The sequence below is a fragment of the Nyctibius grandis genome, chromosome 17 (genome assembly GCF_013368605.1).
Source record: "Nyctibius grandis isolate bNycGra1 chromosome 17, bNycGra1.pri, whole genome shotgun sequence".
Lineage (NCBI taxonomy): Eukaryota > Metazoa > Chordata > Aves > Nyctibiiformes > Nyctibiidae > Nyctibius > Nyctibius grandis.
This window is the reverse complement of record NC_090674.1, coordinates 2,011,993-2,028,690: the sequence shown is the minus strand read 5'-3', so window position 1 is coordinate 2,028,690 and position 16,698 is coordinate 2,011,993. Positions and strand designations below refer to the sequence as shown.

Here is a 16,698-nt window from a genome sequence, read left to right as displayed (position 1 = left end):
CCACACGACGCGCCACACTCAACATGGCGCCTCCCCCGCGGCCGCCGCCACTCCCAAGATGGCTGCCGCCAAGCCCCGCCCCCCGCCCCGTACGGCCGCGCTGTATGGCTGGGCCGGGGGCTGCTTCCGCTTCCGGGGCGGCGGAACTGCGCAACACCAAGATGGCGGCGGCCGTAGTGGGAGTCTCCTTGAGGCGCGGCGTCCCTGCGGGGCTCCTGCGGGCCGGCCCGCGGCCGGTAAGGGGGCTGGAGCCGCCCCGCGCCGGGCAGCCGGGTGGGGGGGGGGGGGGTGTCTCTGGGGAGGCGAGGGGCTGAGGGCCTGGGGGGAGATAGGGGGGTGGAGGGGGTGTGAAGGGAGTTGGGGGGATGAGGGGAGCTGAGGTGGGGAGGGGTGAGTGAGGTTTGGGATGGGCAAGAGGGGAGGGAGCTGGGGGGCAGGAGGAGTTACAGAGAGGGCTGGGAGGGAGCTGGGGGGCAGGAAGGGGTGTAGAGGAGCCTGGAGGAAGCTGGAGGGGATGCAGGGAGGGCTGAGAGGGAGCTGGAGGGTAGGAGGGGTTTCTGGAAGGGAGTTGTGGGACAGGTGGTGTGCAGAGGGGCCTGGGAAGGAGCTGGGGGCAGGAGGGAGTGTAGAGCGGCCTGGGGCGAAGCTGGGGGTTCTAGGAGGGAGCTGGGGGGCAGGAGGGGGTGTAGAGGGCCCTGTGAGGGAACTGGGGGGCAGGAGGGGTTGCTGGGAGGGAGTTGGGGGGCAGGAGGGGATGCAGAGGGGCCTCGGAGGAAGCTGGGGACAGGAGAAGCTGTAGAGGGGCCTTGGGGGGGAGCTTGGGGGCAAGAGGAGGTGCAGAAGGGCCTTAGGAGGGAGGTGTAAGGCAGGAGGGGGTGCAGGGAGTTCTGGGAGGGAGCTGGGGTTCAGGAGGAGGTGAAGAGAGTCTTGGGAGGGAGCTGGGCTGCAGGAGGGGCTTCAGGTATGGGATCCATCCAGTACAGGATGGGAAGAGGATTCAGAGCAGGTAGGAGAAAGGTGGATGGGCTTGGGGGAAAGAGGTTGTGTGAGGGGGATGCTGGGGAGGGTCTGGGGGTAAAAAGGAGCAGGAAGGGGTCTGGGAAGGGTGTAGGGGGAGATGAAGGTTGACAGGAAATTGAGGGGGGGGGGGAGGTCTAGGAGGGGGTTGGGAAGAGATGTGGGAGCAGGAGGAATAGGGATGTGGGGTAGTTTGGGGAGAGGTGAGTAGGGGCAGGTGGGCTGGAGGAGGAAGAAGCTCCTGGGGGATTACTGGGAGGAGGTGGAATACTGGAGCGGGCTGGGAGCTTCTGAGGGCAGTTTTGGAGCAGGGAGAGTCGTCAGGGTTGTGGAGTGTCCACAGGCACTGCAGGAGCACCCGTGGGTTGCCCCTTAGTTTTAGGATTATCTCCTCTGCCTTGTGGAGGAGGGAGCCCAAGGACAGAGGTGGTTGCCTGGGCCAAGGTGCTGCTTCGGCAAATCCTTGGGAGGGTTTTCTAAAAACTCTTCGAGTGCCCGAATGTGAAGTCAGTGATGGATCCTGCAGCTCTTGCCCTGAAACATGCGGCCTCCAGTCGTTTTTTGCCCACCTAAGAGCTGTTGTGCTGTTGTTTGAATGCAGATGTGTCGGGGAGCGCAGACGGCGGCTGCGGCGGCGCCACGTATCAAGAAATTTGCCATCTACAGATGGGATCCCGATAAGCCTGGGGACAAGCCCCGCATGCAGACCTACGAGGTGGATTTGAACAAGTGAGTATGCCCCATTAGGGAGAAGCTTTGCTGCCAGGCAGGCGTGTTGGGGCTGCGTGTGCGCACAGGTTATCTGACAAGTGATAACGAAGGGTGCTTGAGGAGCACTTACTCTGACAGCTAAAGGTGTCAGCAGTCTCATTAAGCTTCAGGGATTGTTTAGATCTTGTTGGAGTGGCCAGGGAGGTGGTGCCTCAGCTGTGTTACAGAGCACCTTGCCCTCAGCACAGGTGAGATCGATGTTACTTCCTGATAAAGCAAATCTTACTATGATCACATGGGATTATTTTCCCCTCCCTCACCTATGGGTTCTGACTGTGACAAATAAAACCATACCCTGAATGCCAGTGTCTCAATAGCTGCCAGCAGGAAAATGGTCACTTCGTTTTGTGACTTCTGTGAGGTTTCATTTGTGTCCCTGAGTTGTGTTGAAAACTTGAAGGTGTTCATGGCTTTAACGAGCTTTATTTACATGCTGATTTTTGGGGCATGTTCCAAAAGGAAACTGTTTTACCTGTAGCTCACAGTCAACCTGGGAGATAAGACAGAAGCTTTGTTGACTCTTATAATTTCTTAACACTCAGTTACTTCTAGATTTGAGGTCGTATTAAACTTCTAGTAACCACCTGCACGCGTTGGTGTAGCTATCACTGGGAAAGCCCTTACTTCTCCCTGATTCTTTGGAGGGGTGCAGTCTTCCCTGTGGTGTAGAAACCTTCACATGGGCATGTGTGCCTTGATTTCCCTGCGCTCCAATTGCTGCTGCGCTCTTGCCAGAGGAATTCACCTCGAGCCCTTTCTGCAAGCTTCAGATACAAAGCCACGCAGCTCCCTACTTAAGAAGCACATGACTGAGAACTCAAATTTTTGTGTGACTTGCACCAGTTAATAATTTCTGGGTGTTGCCTTGTCTGCTGTATATAAAATTACATAAGTTGTCCAAGACTGTTTGTTTTTGTGTACAGCACAGCCTCTTGTGACTAATGAGGACACGCAGACTTGTTAGAACCTGACCCAAAAGGAGAGAACCAGTAGCAAGGCACTCGGTTTTCAGTTGTGCTGTCTGAACCCTCTCCAGCTGAGCCAGATCTTTTGGGCATCAGCAAAAGAAATGGCTTCTCTCCCACCCTGAACCTGGGGCGTGCTGAGGCGAATGGTCACGCTGCTGATCCAGAGATCTCTATCTTGTTGCCTGGCAAAAAAAAAAAGTGTATTTTTAATTGTAGTTGATCAAAGTCCTTTTAGGTACTGCTTAGCTGGGGTGCCAGAGATCAAGCGCTGAGGCTGGGGGGGGAATTATACAGGTTCACAGACTGTTTTCTGTTATAGGTGTGGGCCTATGGTGCTCGATGCTCTGATTAAGATTAAAAACGAGTTGGACTCCACTCTGACCTTCCGCAGATCGTGTAGGGAAGGTAAGAAGGATTTTTCCAGCCTGCTAAACTGAAGATTGCCCTTGAAGACTGTTTGTTGCTGACAGTGTACGTGTAACCACTAGAAAACTTCAGGGCAGCTGGCAGCGTACCACTCACCTCTTCCCAGCTGCTGCGTGTGAAATACCTCAGTGAATCAAGTAGTGAAGTTAAAGCTCGTATTCACAGGGCGTAATCACCCAACACTATGAGCAATATGCTTAAACAGCCCCAGTTGTTCCTGTTTCTGTCCTAATCTTGTTCATCTTGCTGCCCTCCAGTGACAGGCTGCGTAGGGAAATCGAGCAAGAGAGATTACAACAGCGAAAATTGAGGGGGCAGACGTGGCGAATGGGAATGAATTGTAGGGGCTGCTTTATCTAGTGCTGCTGTGGAAATAAGGAAGGGTGTAACTGGAAGAGAGCACTTATGACTTCGAGGAATAGCTGCAGGAATCTTTTTTTTTGGCCCTTTGACTAAGCTAGATGATTGATTGAGGGAAAGGCTGGCTGGTGGTTTTACATTGCAGAGCTACCGGCTGGTTCTCCTACAGGTACAAATCAGCATGTCTGTTTAACTGTGTTAAAACTTACCTGTCCAGGTGACTTTCCCTATTAAAAAAATCCTAATTCATGGTTAATGTTGGAATGCTGAGCTTAAAATGACAGTTGTGGAAATGTAGGGAGGATGCCTCTATGGAATGACTTTTGATTTAATTAGGTGGGTTTGCAAGTATGGGAAATTTAGGTGCAATTGATGCCTAAAGACGTTTTGACTTGGATCTAAATGAAAAGAAAGCTTTAATGCAGCCGTTTCCTGCAGAATCTGCATAGCAGGCGGAGGAATTCCGTACGGCGTGGTTGTTCTCGGTGTCTGATATTTAGATAGCCAACACTGCTCCCGAGCAGCTGGAATTAATTGCCCTTAATATTTGTCTTTGAGAACCTGAAGACAGATTTTCAAGCTGGGCTGGTTCAATCTTGCCCCTTTTCTACCACGCAGGAATAAAATCCAGTCACGCGTTCCTGTTTGCATACTCGTGGGCTCCTGTCTGCAGTCCTGGTTCCCTCTCCACTTGACTGGAAAATACTTGTAATCATTTCTCAAGTGGGAGGAATAACCTTGTTTGAGTGCCAGCCTTTATCTGTCAGCGAGGGGAAGGATTGCCAGTGCAGCAGACGCTGAGGCGGACTAGCTCGCCAGCGTGAGGAGCAGTGGCATTTCTCTGACTCATATCAATTGATACGTGTCAAATCCTCTGAAATTAGAGTTTTGCCCTTTCAACATTTGTCTTCTTTCTAATATGATGTTTTAGGCATCGGTCTGAATTGGATACCCGAGCTCCTGACCTGAGCAGTATCTGTGCTAGTTCTGCGATGGTTTTTCTTGTAAACCTTGGCCCTTTCCTGGGCTACATCTGATCCTTCCATTACTGGGAGATCATTAGTAGTGTCATTTAATCTATTTGTTAAGCTATTTATATGCTGTTTGTTCTGGCGAGTGTCTGTCCTCTCACCTTTGGGAGTTAATGAATGCAGTTTATGGCCCCACTCGAGCCTGCTGCAGAAGGCACAGAAAGAAGCTTCTGTCTTAGGGACTTTTTTATGTTGCTGACCTTCAGGGATGCTTTTGACCGTAAGGGTAGGGCTGCTGGGGGATGCACCTACTTCCCACGTTATAATCTTCATGTTAGCTGCTTCGCATCAGTACAAGCTTGTGCTTCAAACTTGTGACCAAAGCTGAATGTTTTTCCCCACCCTAAGTAGCATGGAAAACTAATGAATGATGCGAAAGGGATGAAGTGTCCAAACCACTTGTTTTCTGCTGTGGAAGGAAGTTCAACGCTGAGGATGTGTTTAGGCTTTAATGAAAGTGACTCCTGTGTTTATGCTTTATTTACACAGCAACATGCTTGGCCCCGTGGTAACTTCTGTCATTTTCCTTGTCACGTACAGAGTTTCTTGAAGACAGCCTGGGGGCATGTTCGGGGCCAAGAGGATCTTCCTCAAGTAGAATAAGAGGGTGAATATCTCATGCTTTACTCTTTTCTCCCACTCAGGCATCTGTGGCTCTTGTGCTATGAACATTGCTGGTGGCAACACGCTGGCCTGTATCAAGAGAATTGACCCTGATCTCAACAAGATCACTAAAATCTACCCTCTCCCCCACATGTATGTGGTGAAGGACCTTGTTCCGGTGAGTACCTGCTCCTGTCAGCTCGCGACCAAGGGTGACACAGTTCCAGGCAGCGTGGGGTTCAGATTGGGTTGGAAAGGATAACATTGGGAGGTGCCAACAAGATCAGGTCTCACAATTCACATGTTACTCCTGCTGGTGTTTTCTGGCTTGGGTGGGTCGGAGCTTCACAGCAGTGACTAAATCTGTCCTCATTTGGAGGAATGTGGCAGGTTGAGGTAGAAGATGCCGTCTTCTGTTGGAGTGGTAGCAGATGTTCAATCTGTCATGCATCAATTTAGCATAATAAATGTGACCTCTTTGCCTTTTGACTCCTAGGACTTGAGTAACTTCTATGCACAGTACAAATCCATCGAGCCTTACCTGAAGAAGAAGGATGAGTCGAAACAGGGCAAGGAGCAGTACCTGCAGTCCATAGAAGACCGTCAGAAACTGGTTACTGCTTCTTTTCTACTGTTGAAATCCCTTCCAGATAAGACCAGGGTTAAACGTTAACACGCAGTAACTTCTAGTTCCTTTAATGACAAAGCAGTCTGGTGCAAAACCTGACGTGGGTGGAACCTGCTCCCTGAAATGCAGCGTCATGGCATGCCTGCATTGCTAGGGGTTACGTTTGCTAATGAAATGCAGTCGCGGTTGCGATGGGGACTCTGATCTCGTTTCCACTGTCTGCACTGCGAAACTGTGTGTGTTTGTGAAAACATTGCGAAGGCTCCAGGCTTATAATATTCCAATGGAGATAAGGCACTGCAGTTTATGCTGGTATGTAGGCTGTCGGGCCCAGCACTGTGTGTTGTCTGGCTGCAGCACGCTAAGAGATGCTGTCCTGTTGCTGCTTGCTGGGTTTTACAGCCCTAAAAAACTAATGGCAAAAGCTAAACCCTTTTGGATGTGGAGGCACGAGCGTGATGTGTTAGTGCAAGTCTTTGGATGTCTGTCTGGAGCACTGTGTTTGAGGGCGTTCTCTGGGAACGTGGTGGTGTTGGTTCAAAGTTTCTGCATAAAGCTGAAGGGTGTCTGAGGAACCATTTGAACAGCTGGGAGATAATAGCTTTTTAAAAAGTTTAGTGTGCAGGTAAGTTCCTGTCTGGATTTCCTTGACTGCCGCAGTAAGTAGCATTAAATCAGCAATTTCTCTTTTGCCTCGGACCTGTCTTGGTGGATCCATCACTCACTTCACGGTTCAAAGCTCGGCCCGTCAGTGCTCCGCTGTGATGGTTGCTGCCGTGCTGTTCACCAAGCAGGGGCAACATGGGCAGGCAGCCTAGACTTTGGCAAGTGGTAAAAGAGGGGGGTGAGTATGAACAGCAAAGAGGAAGGCTGGTTAAAGGGGCTTCAATGAAAACATGTGAGCTGCAACCTAATTCTCTGCAGTGATCTTTGAAAGTTTTCCATGACGTGTGTTTGCTGTGAAGGTAACATCCGAGGAGCAGGCTGGTTATGTGCCTGAGATGTCAGCAGCACCGTGTGACTGGTGCTGTGATGTCTGAACAGCCGCAGGATTTTACAGTCTGAAGGAATCCTTATCCAAGGGCAACGCTTAGTTCTGCTGCACCGCTTCATAATGTTATCTGATCCATATGTAAGGGCTGAAGGGATTCTCCCTTCGCATGGTTTTCATAAAGCGGCATCTTTGAAATCACTTTCTCATTCAAGTAGAAGCAGGCAAAGCTAAAAGCGGCCGCAAGAGCTGCCTGAATCGTTCTCACAATTAGTAAACATGCTCGTTATCTCTCTGCTGAAGTCTCTCTTGCTTTGAGCATGGCCTGTGTGCAGGAGAAACTTGGATACAAAGTCAGCTGACAAATTCCCACCTTTTTCTTTAAATCATCAGTCATTTGAAATGTTACAATGAGAAATAAGACAAATTTAGAGCAAGAAGGTAAGTAGCTTTGGCAAGTCTTCCCAAAAGTGTATTAGAGCAGCCCCTCTAACACAGGAGACTTGCTACAAGCTCCCAGGAGTTTTTGGCATGAGGTATCTTTCTAAACCAAATTTACTGAGACCTTTGTCCCAAAAAGCAACTTTCAAATACATAAATTAAGCCAGACTGAACTCTGGTCTTTTATCCTGGGGGGCTGGTTGAGCTAGGAGACTTGGTAGACCTCTGCTCCTCAGAGTTTAACAGTCTTCTGCCCAGTGTCATTGCCATGTAGGTCTAATTTTCTTCCGTGCCTGAAATAAAAAGGCCTTAGTCTCTATAAAAATAGTGACATGGCTAAAGACTTGCCTCATTCCTGTTCTGTAAGCGCTTGGGGATCCACTCGAAGCATGTGTGAAAACTATGAGACGAGACTTCTCCCCTCGGCTGTTGGGCAGACTTTGTTCTCTTTTTCACTTCCATAACATGGCCTTGAATTGTTAATGGGTTGTGTCCCTGTTCCTTTCCTGAGCCACTTACTGGGACAGGAAGGAATGCAGGAACATCAAGCAATTTTCACATTTTTCTTCAGTGCTATGCTTTTTCCTCCTTTTATCACAAACCCCCCCTAGTTTAATATAGTGGTCAAGTTGGGAGGATTGCATGCGTCTTGTTTCAGAGGAGCTGCCTGTAGGAAGTGCTTTCTGGCAGCACTTCTTCAGCGTAAGGTTTTTGGAGCCACTCTTGTGGCAAGTCACTAGAGGGGAAGGTGGTGAGGGAAGTGTGTGCTCATGTAAATACCCTCTAAAAAGAAAAAAAAAAGGCTTTGTCATGGGTTTCTGGAGTGGCTTGACTGTGGTCTCCCACCCCCGTGCAGGACGGACTCTACGAGTGCATCCTGTGTGCCTGCTGCAGCACCAGCTGTCCCAGTTACTGGTGGAACGGGGACAAGTACTTGGGTCCTGCGGTACTGATGCAGGTAAGGACAGATGCCATTTGTCACGTGGGCCTCCCCATCTAAAAGCAGTACGAATATTTGCAAGCACAGGTGGGATAGTGTTACCTAGTCCAGATCCTGGACCAAAAGTCCTGAATTGGGTGTTGCTTTTGACATCTCACACTTATTACACCCCCTTGAAGAAGCATTTGGTGTGTCGAATGCCCCTGACTTTCAGGCCTATCGCTGGATGATTGACTCCAGAGATGACTACACAGAGGAACGCCTGGCACAGCTTCAAGACCCGTTCTCACTCTACCGTTGTCACACTATCATGAATTGCACAAGGACTTGCCCTAAGGTACGTGTACATCCTGCATGTGTCCCTTCTGGGGTTACTGGCTTGTTCCCAAGGTCTCTGTTTTAAACCAAGAAGAAAATACCCGCTTAAGCTTTTGTTTTTCTCAAGCTTGCCTTGACTTGTTGGGCCTTTTTGGAACACAGTGAGTGCCCAGCGGTCTTGCACATGATGGTGACTGTAGCAGAGGGTGTGGCAAAACTTGTATTGCACGTCACAGGAACGTGTCTTCCTCGTGAGCAAGGCTGAGGCTTCGAGAACCTGCCTGTTGCCAGGATTTAGGAGTATGACAGTAGGGCGCTGGGCGTGCGAGTGACACTGCCAGAAACTCTATGGGGAAGTTGGTCCTGTGTAGTGTGCTCAGTGGTGTGAGCCTTGTGAGTAACACACTTAAACCCCCCACAGTGCAACCTTAAACTCCAACCGTAGCAGCTATCCCCGATGTATTGTGCAACTTGGGTAATGGAGAAGACTACAACAAGTTGTCGGCGCCTTTGAGGAACGTGTTTTATGCTGACATCCTGCCATCGGGGCCATTTCCCAGATGGGCTGTTCTCTCTGGTATTTCTTTTGAGAACTGAGCAAGCTTTCCCAAATCAGAGCATGCCTCTTCCTCATCTTGCAGTGACCTTGTGCCTGTTGTTGGGCAGACTATCAAGTTTTGCTTTCCTGCCAGCTGTGCTGTTTTCTAGCCGGTCTTTGCTTGCACCTGATGGTGGAGTAATTCTCCTTGAGCTGTGGAGGCAAATGTTGGAGTGGATCGTAGAGGTGGGGAAAATGAGATCCTGGAGATCTGGGTTGACAGGAGCACTGCGTGCCGATTTTTGTGTGTATTTTTCTAAAGTGATTCACTGACTACGGATAATGTCCCGTTTGTGTAGGGAGCTAGCTTGTGATCTGGTGTCAGCCATAGTTCAGCGAAAGGTGAAGGTTCCACCTGAAGATCTGGCCGTATGTAGGAATGTACACAGTGCAGGGAAACAGCGTGCTGAGGCTTGGTCTCTCGAGTTTGGGACACGTTTATGGTTAATCACACGTTTCCGCTCACATGCTCTAATCCCGGCTGTCGTCTCGCTCAGCCCTGAAAGGCTGCGTGGTGAGCTCTGCGCCCGGGTGGTTTCCTGTTGGCTCCCTGTGCTGCAGCTGCAGTCACGGCGATACAGCAGGGCAGTTGTGATCCCTCTCTCATTTTGAGATTAGGCACGCTTGGTTTGGTAGCAGTGCCGCAGGATTAAGGGCCTTTGCAACATGACATGTGTCTGTATTGTAGAAAAACCTCCTTTGGAAAGCTCAGCTGGCTTTTGTGTGAGGAGCATTTTCGTCTTGGGAGGTGGTTGTGTCCTCCAATACGCAGCTTGTTTTATTGCAGACAAGGAGAAAAACCACATCTCTTGTACTGTCACTGTCAAGCTTTTTACAAGGCAGTTTCATGCCTCCAGAAGTCGTCTCCTGACACCCCTACGAGTGTGGAATTCAGTCCTGCTCGAGCTTTATTAAAAGGTCCTATCGCTCAGCCACTCATTCTGCTCTTTGATCCTCGCGTTGCTGATTAAAACCAATCCTCCAAAGTCAAATGAGCGTTTTTCTTCAAGCAGATGGGAAGTGCTGCTGGTTCCGCCTCCAGCTAGAGGAGGTGAGCTCCCAGCACTGCGTCCCTCCTCCAGCCTGGCTTGCTTTTCCCTTGTAAATTGAGTCTGGAACGCAGCAAACCTGCATCAACACACCTTAACCGAGGGGCTCTGCGTACCGTAATGCCCAGCCTGCCCGGAGCAGGCTCTTCCGATCTGTCCCTCAGTATCCTCTAACCTCCCAGCATTTGAAAGGAAGCACAACATTAGCTGAACTCCAGCTTTTAGAGGGGGGGGAAAAAAAGCACCTCCTCTGCCAGGTATTTTTATGAGTAGCAGCAATTTTGTGAGTTTACTGTGACGTCGATCGGGGCAAGCAGGGGGGAGGATGCTCTAACGTGCTGATGGCCAGAGGAGCTAACTGAAACTTTTTTTTTTAAGGGTTTGAACCCTGGCAAAGCGATTGCTGAGATCAAGAAGATGATGGCAACTTACAAACAGAAGGCTACTGCTGCATAATGCTGTTTCCCAACTGTAACACGCGAACATGCTTTACCTGGACAGAATTTATACCTGATCTATCAAGAGAAGGTTCCAACAGGGAGTTTGGTGATTTTCCCATAGGTTTGCATGTACAATAAATACTGTAAAGAACAAATAAAAGCTGTTACCTTATTAACAGTATTGAAGTGATACCTCTGCCTCTGTCGCAGAATCCCAGACCTCTCTGGTTTGCAGTTTTGAGCGTGTGAGCAGCTGGCGTCACCTCTGAGGTAGTGACCTTGATCCCATGTCCTCAAAACGAATGCGTGTGTGGGAAGAGACCTGCGAGCAGTAAAACCTGTGGTGGTGAGCGAGAACACAGTGGAAGTGGCTGGGAAAGGGGAGTGCTGGAAGAATCTCACCCTGCTCTGAAATCTGGGGTTCTGGTGAGGCGCAAAGGGAGGATCTGGAGCTCGGAGGGTGCAGGCATGTGGGAAAATACCCTGCTTCCCTGCTGGGATGCTTGTTTTTATTCCAAGTCCTAAAGTAACTGAGATTTTATTAGAACAGGGTTGAATCTTTCTCTTTGCTCTAGTACAAGTGGATTTTACCTGCAAGTTTCTCAAACTTGTGATGTTGGTGGTCGGTTGTTGTTTGAAGCAGCTGTTTGCAGCCTTAGGGGGGAGCGGAGAGAAAGGAAGGGCTTTCTGGTTTGCTGTTTAATAGATATTTTTGTCTAGATGCAGTAAAAACTTCGGGAAATGTCATGATGCTGTGTCTGAGATGTGGTGTGGTAACTGGGGTGCTGTCAGTGGGCAGCAAGTGAAGATTAAGGTGGCATAAAAAGATGTGCACGGCTCTGGAAAGGCTTCCCCCAAAAATGACCCTGTTTTTTCCGTACATTTATCTGTCCTGTAGTAAGGGAACCTTGTGGCTGCCACAAGAAGCCAAGCTGATGTTGCTGTCTTCATTTTCATTTGCAGAAATACTTCTTTCTTTTCCTGGAGCTAATGCCTTCGTTCCTGAGAGTTGTTGTGAGACAGACTCCCATAGGTCAGAGATTTTAACACTTAAAATCCATGTGACCTTATTGCAGTCTACAACTACCTGAAGGGAGGTTGTAGCAGGTGGGAGTCGGCCTCTTCTCCCAGGCAACCAGCGATAGGACAAGAGGACACAGCCTCAAGCTTCACCAGGGGAGGGTCAGGTTGGACATGAGGAAGCATTTCTTCTCAGCAAGGGTCATTAGCCATTGGAAGGGGCTGCCCAGGGAGGTGGTGGAGTCACCATCTCTGGAGGGGTTTAAGAAAAGCCTGGCCATGGCACTTAGTGCCCTGGTCTAGTTGCCATGGTGGTGTCAGGGCAATGGTTGGACTCAATGAGCCCAGAGGGCTCTTCCAACCTCATTGTTTCTGTGATTCTGTCATTTCTATATTTATTGCATCCCTGTGCTTCCTAATCTCATCTCCCTGCTTAAATCCAAGGGATTCCTATCAACAGCTTGATTAAAAAGAGCTTTGTTATCCTCCTCCTCTGCCACTGTGCTTTTCAGCTAACACGGTTTTTTTTTGAACACAAACTGGTTTTTGCATTGTTTAATTTAACAGCTCGGCGTGCTGAGGAGAGGGTCGGGGGGAAACGCAGCAGCTGTAAAGCCCCTTTTGGGGGCACATCCTGATGTGTTTCATTGTAGGATGTGGGGGTCCAAAGCCCCTTTTTGGGTGCAGAACCTGATGTCTTTCCTTGCAGGATATGGGGGTGCAAAGCCCCTTTTGGGGGCAAATCCTTATGTGTTTCCTTGTACGATGTGGGGGTGCAAAGCTCCTTTTTGGGGCAGATCCTGATGTGTTTCATTGTAGGATCTGGGGGTCCAAAGCCCTCTTTTGGGGGCAGAGCCCCATCCCTTCCCTTGCAAGATGGGGGGGTGCAAACCCCCTTTTTGGGGGCAGAGCCTGATGTGTTTCCTTGCACAATATGAGGATGCAAAGCCCCTCTTGGGGGCAGAACCCTGGGCATTTCCTTGCAGGATATGGGGGTGCAAAGCCCTTTTGTGGGCAGAGCCCCCGGGATTTTGTTGGGGGTGCGGAGCCCCCGCGTGGGGCAGGGCCCGGTGCGTTGTGCCCCGCAGGGGTCGCGCAGCCCCGGGGTGTCCCGTTGCCTTGGGGGGGGTTGAAGGACTCCAGCTCCCAGCAGCCCCCGCGCGCCGCCCTTCCGCCGCGCGCCGCCGAGCTGGATGCGCGCGCGGGGCGCCGGCCCCGGGGCGTCCCCGCACCCCGGCCCGCGCGTGGCCACCAGCCATGAGCACAGGTCAGGGGGCCCACGGGTGTGGGGGGGCGGGGTGTGCGCTGTGCACGGCCACCCCCCCCCCCCCGGCTTGCATCGGCCGTGCGTGGGCCACGGGGGGTGGCATCGTGCGTGGCCCCACGGTGGCATCGTGCGTGTCCCACGGAGGTTGCGTTGTGCGTGGCCCTACGGTGACACCGTGCACAGCCCACGGGGGGGTTGCATTGTCCGTGGCCCCACGGTTGCATTGTGCGTGTCCCACGGGGGGTTGCATCATGTGTGGCCCCACGGTGGCATCGTGAACGACTCATCGGGGTTGCACCGTGCGTGGCCCCATGGTGGCACCATGCGTGTCCCACGGGGGTGGCACCGGCCTTGGCCCCACGGGAGTTGCATCGTGTGTGGGTCCGCGGTGGCATCGTGCGTGTCCCACGGGGGTTGTGTCGTGCGTGGCCCTGCGGTGGCATCCTGCATGGCCCCACAGTTGCATCGTGCGTGTCCCATGGGGGTTGTATTGTGTGTGGCCCCACGGGGGGTTGAATTGTGCGTGGCCCCACGGTGGCATCCTGCATGGCCCCACGGTTGTATCGTGTGTGTCCCCACGCTGACATCATGTGCGTCCAACAGGGGTTGTGTTCTGCGTGGCCCCACGGTGACATCGTGCGTGGCCCACAGAGGTTGCACCATCCTTGGCCCCATGGGAGTTGCATCATGCGTGGGCCCGCGGTGGCATCGTGTGTGTCCCACGGGGGTTGTATCATGTGTGGCCCCACGGTGGCATCGTGTGTGTCCCACGGGGGTTGCATCGTCCATGGCCCCAGGGGGTTGCCCTCATCCCCCCTCAGCCGTGCCTGTGCGATGGGGTGTGCAGGAAGGGGGGTGGCTGCACGCAGGGTGCAGAGGGGAGGGCAGCTTCGCTTTATTTTGCTTTATTTTGCTTTATTTTGCTTTATTTTGCTTTATTTTGCTTTATTTTGCTTTATTTTGCTTTATTTTTGCTTTCTCCTCCAGCGAGATTTGCAAAAGGAGGAGCTGGGGATGGGCCAAGGCGAGGTGCTGCCCGCTCCCTGGCGTCACAGATTTGGGGGTGGGTGGCAGAGAAAAGCGGGGAGCGCCGCGATGTCCCACCGCTCCCTGCCCACCCCAGGGTGCTGCGACTCCGGACATCGCTAACAGGGTTTGTGCCTTCGCTGTCGCGGGGTGTCGCAGCCCTTTAATCGATCCTTCGTTACTGTGCAACTGTTTTGCTTCGCATCCCGTCGGGACACGAGCTCTCACCTGCTCCTGCCGACACCGGGGGACTCTGCGTTATGGTGTGCACCGATTAATCCGTGTGAGACATGAGGAAACGAAACCCAGACGTCGCTTTGGGATGCTCCGAAACCACAAAACCCAGCGGCTGAATCCCTGCAGCCCGCTGGGGGCTGATTCCCTGCGAGCAGGTCGCTCTAGCGCCATTCGGGGAAGCTCTGAGCTCGTCGGGGTCTGCAGCTGGAGCGAAGCATCCCTTTGCGGCGTCTTTAGTCGATGTCGTGGAGATGGGGATGGATTTTAAGGTTATAGAATCATAGAACCACAGACTGGTTTGGGTTGGACGGACCTTAAAGACCATCCAGTTCCAACCCCCTGCCACGGGCAGGGACACCTTCCACCAGACCAGGTTGCTCCAAGCCCCATCCAACCTGGCCTTGAACACTGCCAGGGAGGGGGCAGCCACAGCTTCTCTGGGCAACCTGGGCCAGGGTCTCACCACCCTCACAGCAAAGAATTTCTTCCTAAGATCTCATCTCAATCTCCCCTATTGCAGTTTAAAACCGTCCCCCCTCGTCCTGTCACTCCATGCCCTTGTAAAAAGCCCCTCTCCAGCTTTCCTGTAGCCCCTTCAGGTACTGGAAGGTGCTAGAAGGTCTCCCCGGAGCCTTCTCTTCTCCAGGCTGAACAGCCCCAGCTCTCCCAGCCTGTCTCCAGAGCAGAGGGGCTCCAGCCATCTGAGCATCTCCGTGGCCTCCTCTGGACTCGCTCCAACAGCTCCGTGTCCTTCTTCTGTTGGTGCCCCCAGAGCTGGACGCAGCACTGCAGGGCGGTCTCCCGAGAGCGGAGCAGAGGGGCAGAATCCCCTCCCTCGCCCTGCTGGCCACGCTGCTGGGGATGCAGCCCAGGACACCGTTGGCTTTCTGGGCTGCCAGCGCACGTTGCCGGCTCATGTTGAGCTTCTCATCACCCATCACCCCCAAGTCCTTCTCCTCAGGGCTGCTCTCGATCCATTCTCCTCCCAGCCTGGATTTGTGCTTGGGATTGCCCCAACCCATGTGCAGGACCTTGCACTTGGCCTTGCTGAACTTCATGTGCTTGCAAAGCACCACGTTGCCTTTCACAAGTGGAGCGATCCCGGGGTTTTCTCGCGCCGGTAAAGAATGTAACGTGACGTGGGGTGAGCGACCCCTGAATCATCTCTGCTGCTGACCTGCAGCGTGGCCTTAACGCTGAGGCTGGGGCGGGGGAAAAGGCATCGAGGGGTTCAGAAGAGGCTGAGAAATGCGATGGCTCACTGGAAGAAACATCCGAGGCTCCTCGTGTCGGCAGCGTTTCTCATGCCCAGGGCACACGGAAGCGGCGCAGCCCGTGCGACCTTTACCCGTTTCCTTTTGAATTTACCCCGGCTGGCACGGAGCAGTTTCTCAGAGGGAGCGAGAGAGGAAGAGGTTTGTGGCAGGAAAGGGAGGAGCGTGCCCGTGCAGTGGCCGGTCACCCGTCGGAAGGCTCTTTGGGTGCCTGGGCTCGGCGCGACGGGGCTTGCCGTGGCCGTGGTCCCTGCCACCGCGCTGACCCCAGACCCTCTTTGCCCATCCTTTGCTCCACATCTGCAGCGTAGCAGCGCTCGGGAGGTTAAACCTCACCTCTTCCTTGCCCTGCGCTGCGTAATTTAAGGGTGCCCAGGTTTGAGGCTGGCTGGAGAGGCAGGAGATGCTTTAATCCAGGCTTAACACACCAAAACGGGGGTGATGGGCTGCGAGGAGCGCGGCCCCTCTTTCCCTACAGGAGGTAGGAGCCCTTTATTTAACCAGAATTTGGGGAAAACGTGGGGTTTGGATATAAACAACCTTTTTCCCCCCCCTCGCTCGTGGTTGCCCAAGCGAGGATGCTCCCTGAAGCCGCCGGGCTCCGTCTCCAGCTTGGCAGGTGGTTTTGGCGTACGGCGAGGTCTTGTGAAACTGGGGGCAAGAGAGGTGAGGGCGATGCCTGCCTGGGGTGGGGGAAAAACCCGCCTTGCTGGGAGGGTTTGACCGCCCTTGCCTCAGCCAGTGTCGTCAGCAAATGCTGTCCTTGCTGCTGGCTTCCTCCTCGCGGATGACCCTTCCCTACAACTCCAAACCGAAACCAGTTTGAGGTGGGCAGGGCTACTGGGAGGCCACCTCGCTTACAAGGACTGTATTTTCTCACCCATCTCAAGGGTTTGATGCGTGAGAGAGATTCCCCCGGGGTTACCAGCGGCAGCAGAGCCTGAATCCCCGTCTTCCACGTCCGCACCTTCCATGGAGCCCGTCTCATCCTTTTGTTTCTTCCAGCCTCGGGGCGTTTTTCTGGCTGCTCTCCCCTGGCGAACGCTGCCAGGGCTGGGTAGGACCAGACCGCCCGGTAAAACACGTTTGCGCTGGCAAGGGGTTGGGCTTGCAGCCGGCCGTGACATCTCCCATCCCAGACTAGAGCCTGAAGGCTGCTCTGAAAGGTCCTCATGAGTTAAACCTTGCCCTACGTGACCCAGGCACCGATTTCCTTCCCTTATCTCTCCTTCCCTCCTTTTGTCTCATCCTGATTTTCCATGTCCCCATCTCCAAGGGCCCAGATTGACCTTG

General features: G+C 52.7%; 1 protein-coding gene across 1 annotated transcript; it reads left to right on the top strand.

Moving 5' to 3' along the window:
* Positions 1-141: 141 nt before the first annotated feature.
* On the top strand, positions 142-10,762 carry SDHB (succinate dehydrogenase complex iron sulfur subunit B). The gene is made up of 8 exons (XM_068415021.1): positions 142-236; positions 1,619-1,746; positions 3,076-3,161; positions 5,218-5,354; positions 5,673-5,789; positions 8,093-8,194; positions 8,391-8,513; positions 10,520-10,762. The coding sequence occupies exons 1-8, from the start codon at positions 162-164 to the stop codon at positions 10,595-10,597; spliced, it is 846 nt and encodes a 281-aa protein (XP_068271122.1). The 5' UTR covers positions 142-161; the 3' UTR covers positions 10,598-10,762.
* Positions 10,763-16,698: the final 5,936 nt, after the last annotated feature.

Coding starts and splice junctions, on each gene's coding strand:
- SDHB (XM_068415021.1), top strand. CDS start 162: ATGGCGGCGGCCGTAGTGGGAGTCTCCTTGAGGCGCGGCGTCCCTGCG. Junction 5,790..8,092: donor TAGAAGACCGTCAGAAACTG/GTTACTGCTTCT, acceptor ACCCCCGTGCAG/GACGGACTCTACGAGTGCAT. Junction 8,195..8,390: donor GTCCTGCGGTACTGATGCAG/GTAAGGACAGAT, acceptor CCTGACTTTCAG/GCCTATCGCTGGATGATTGA.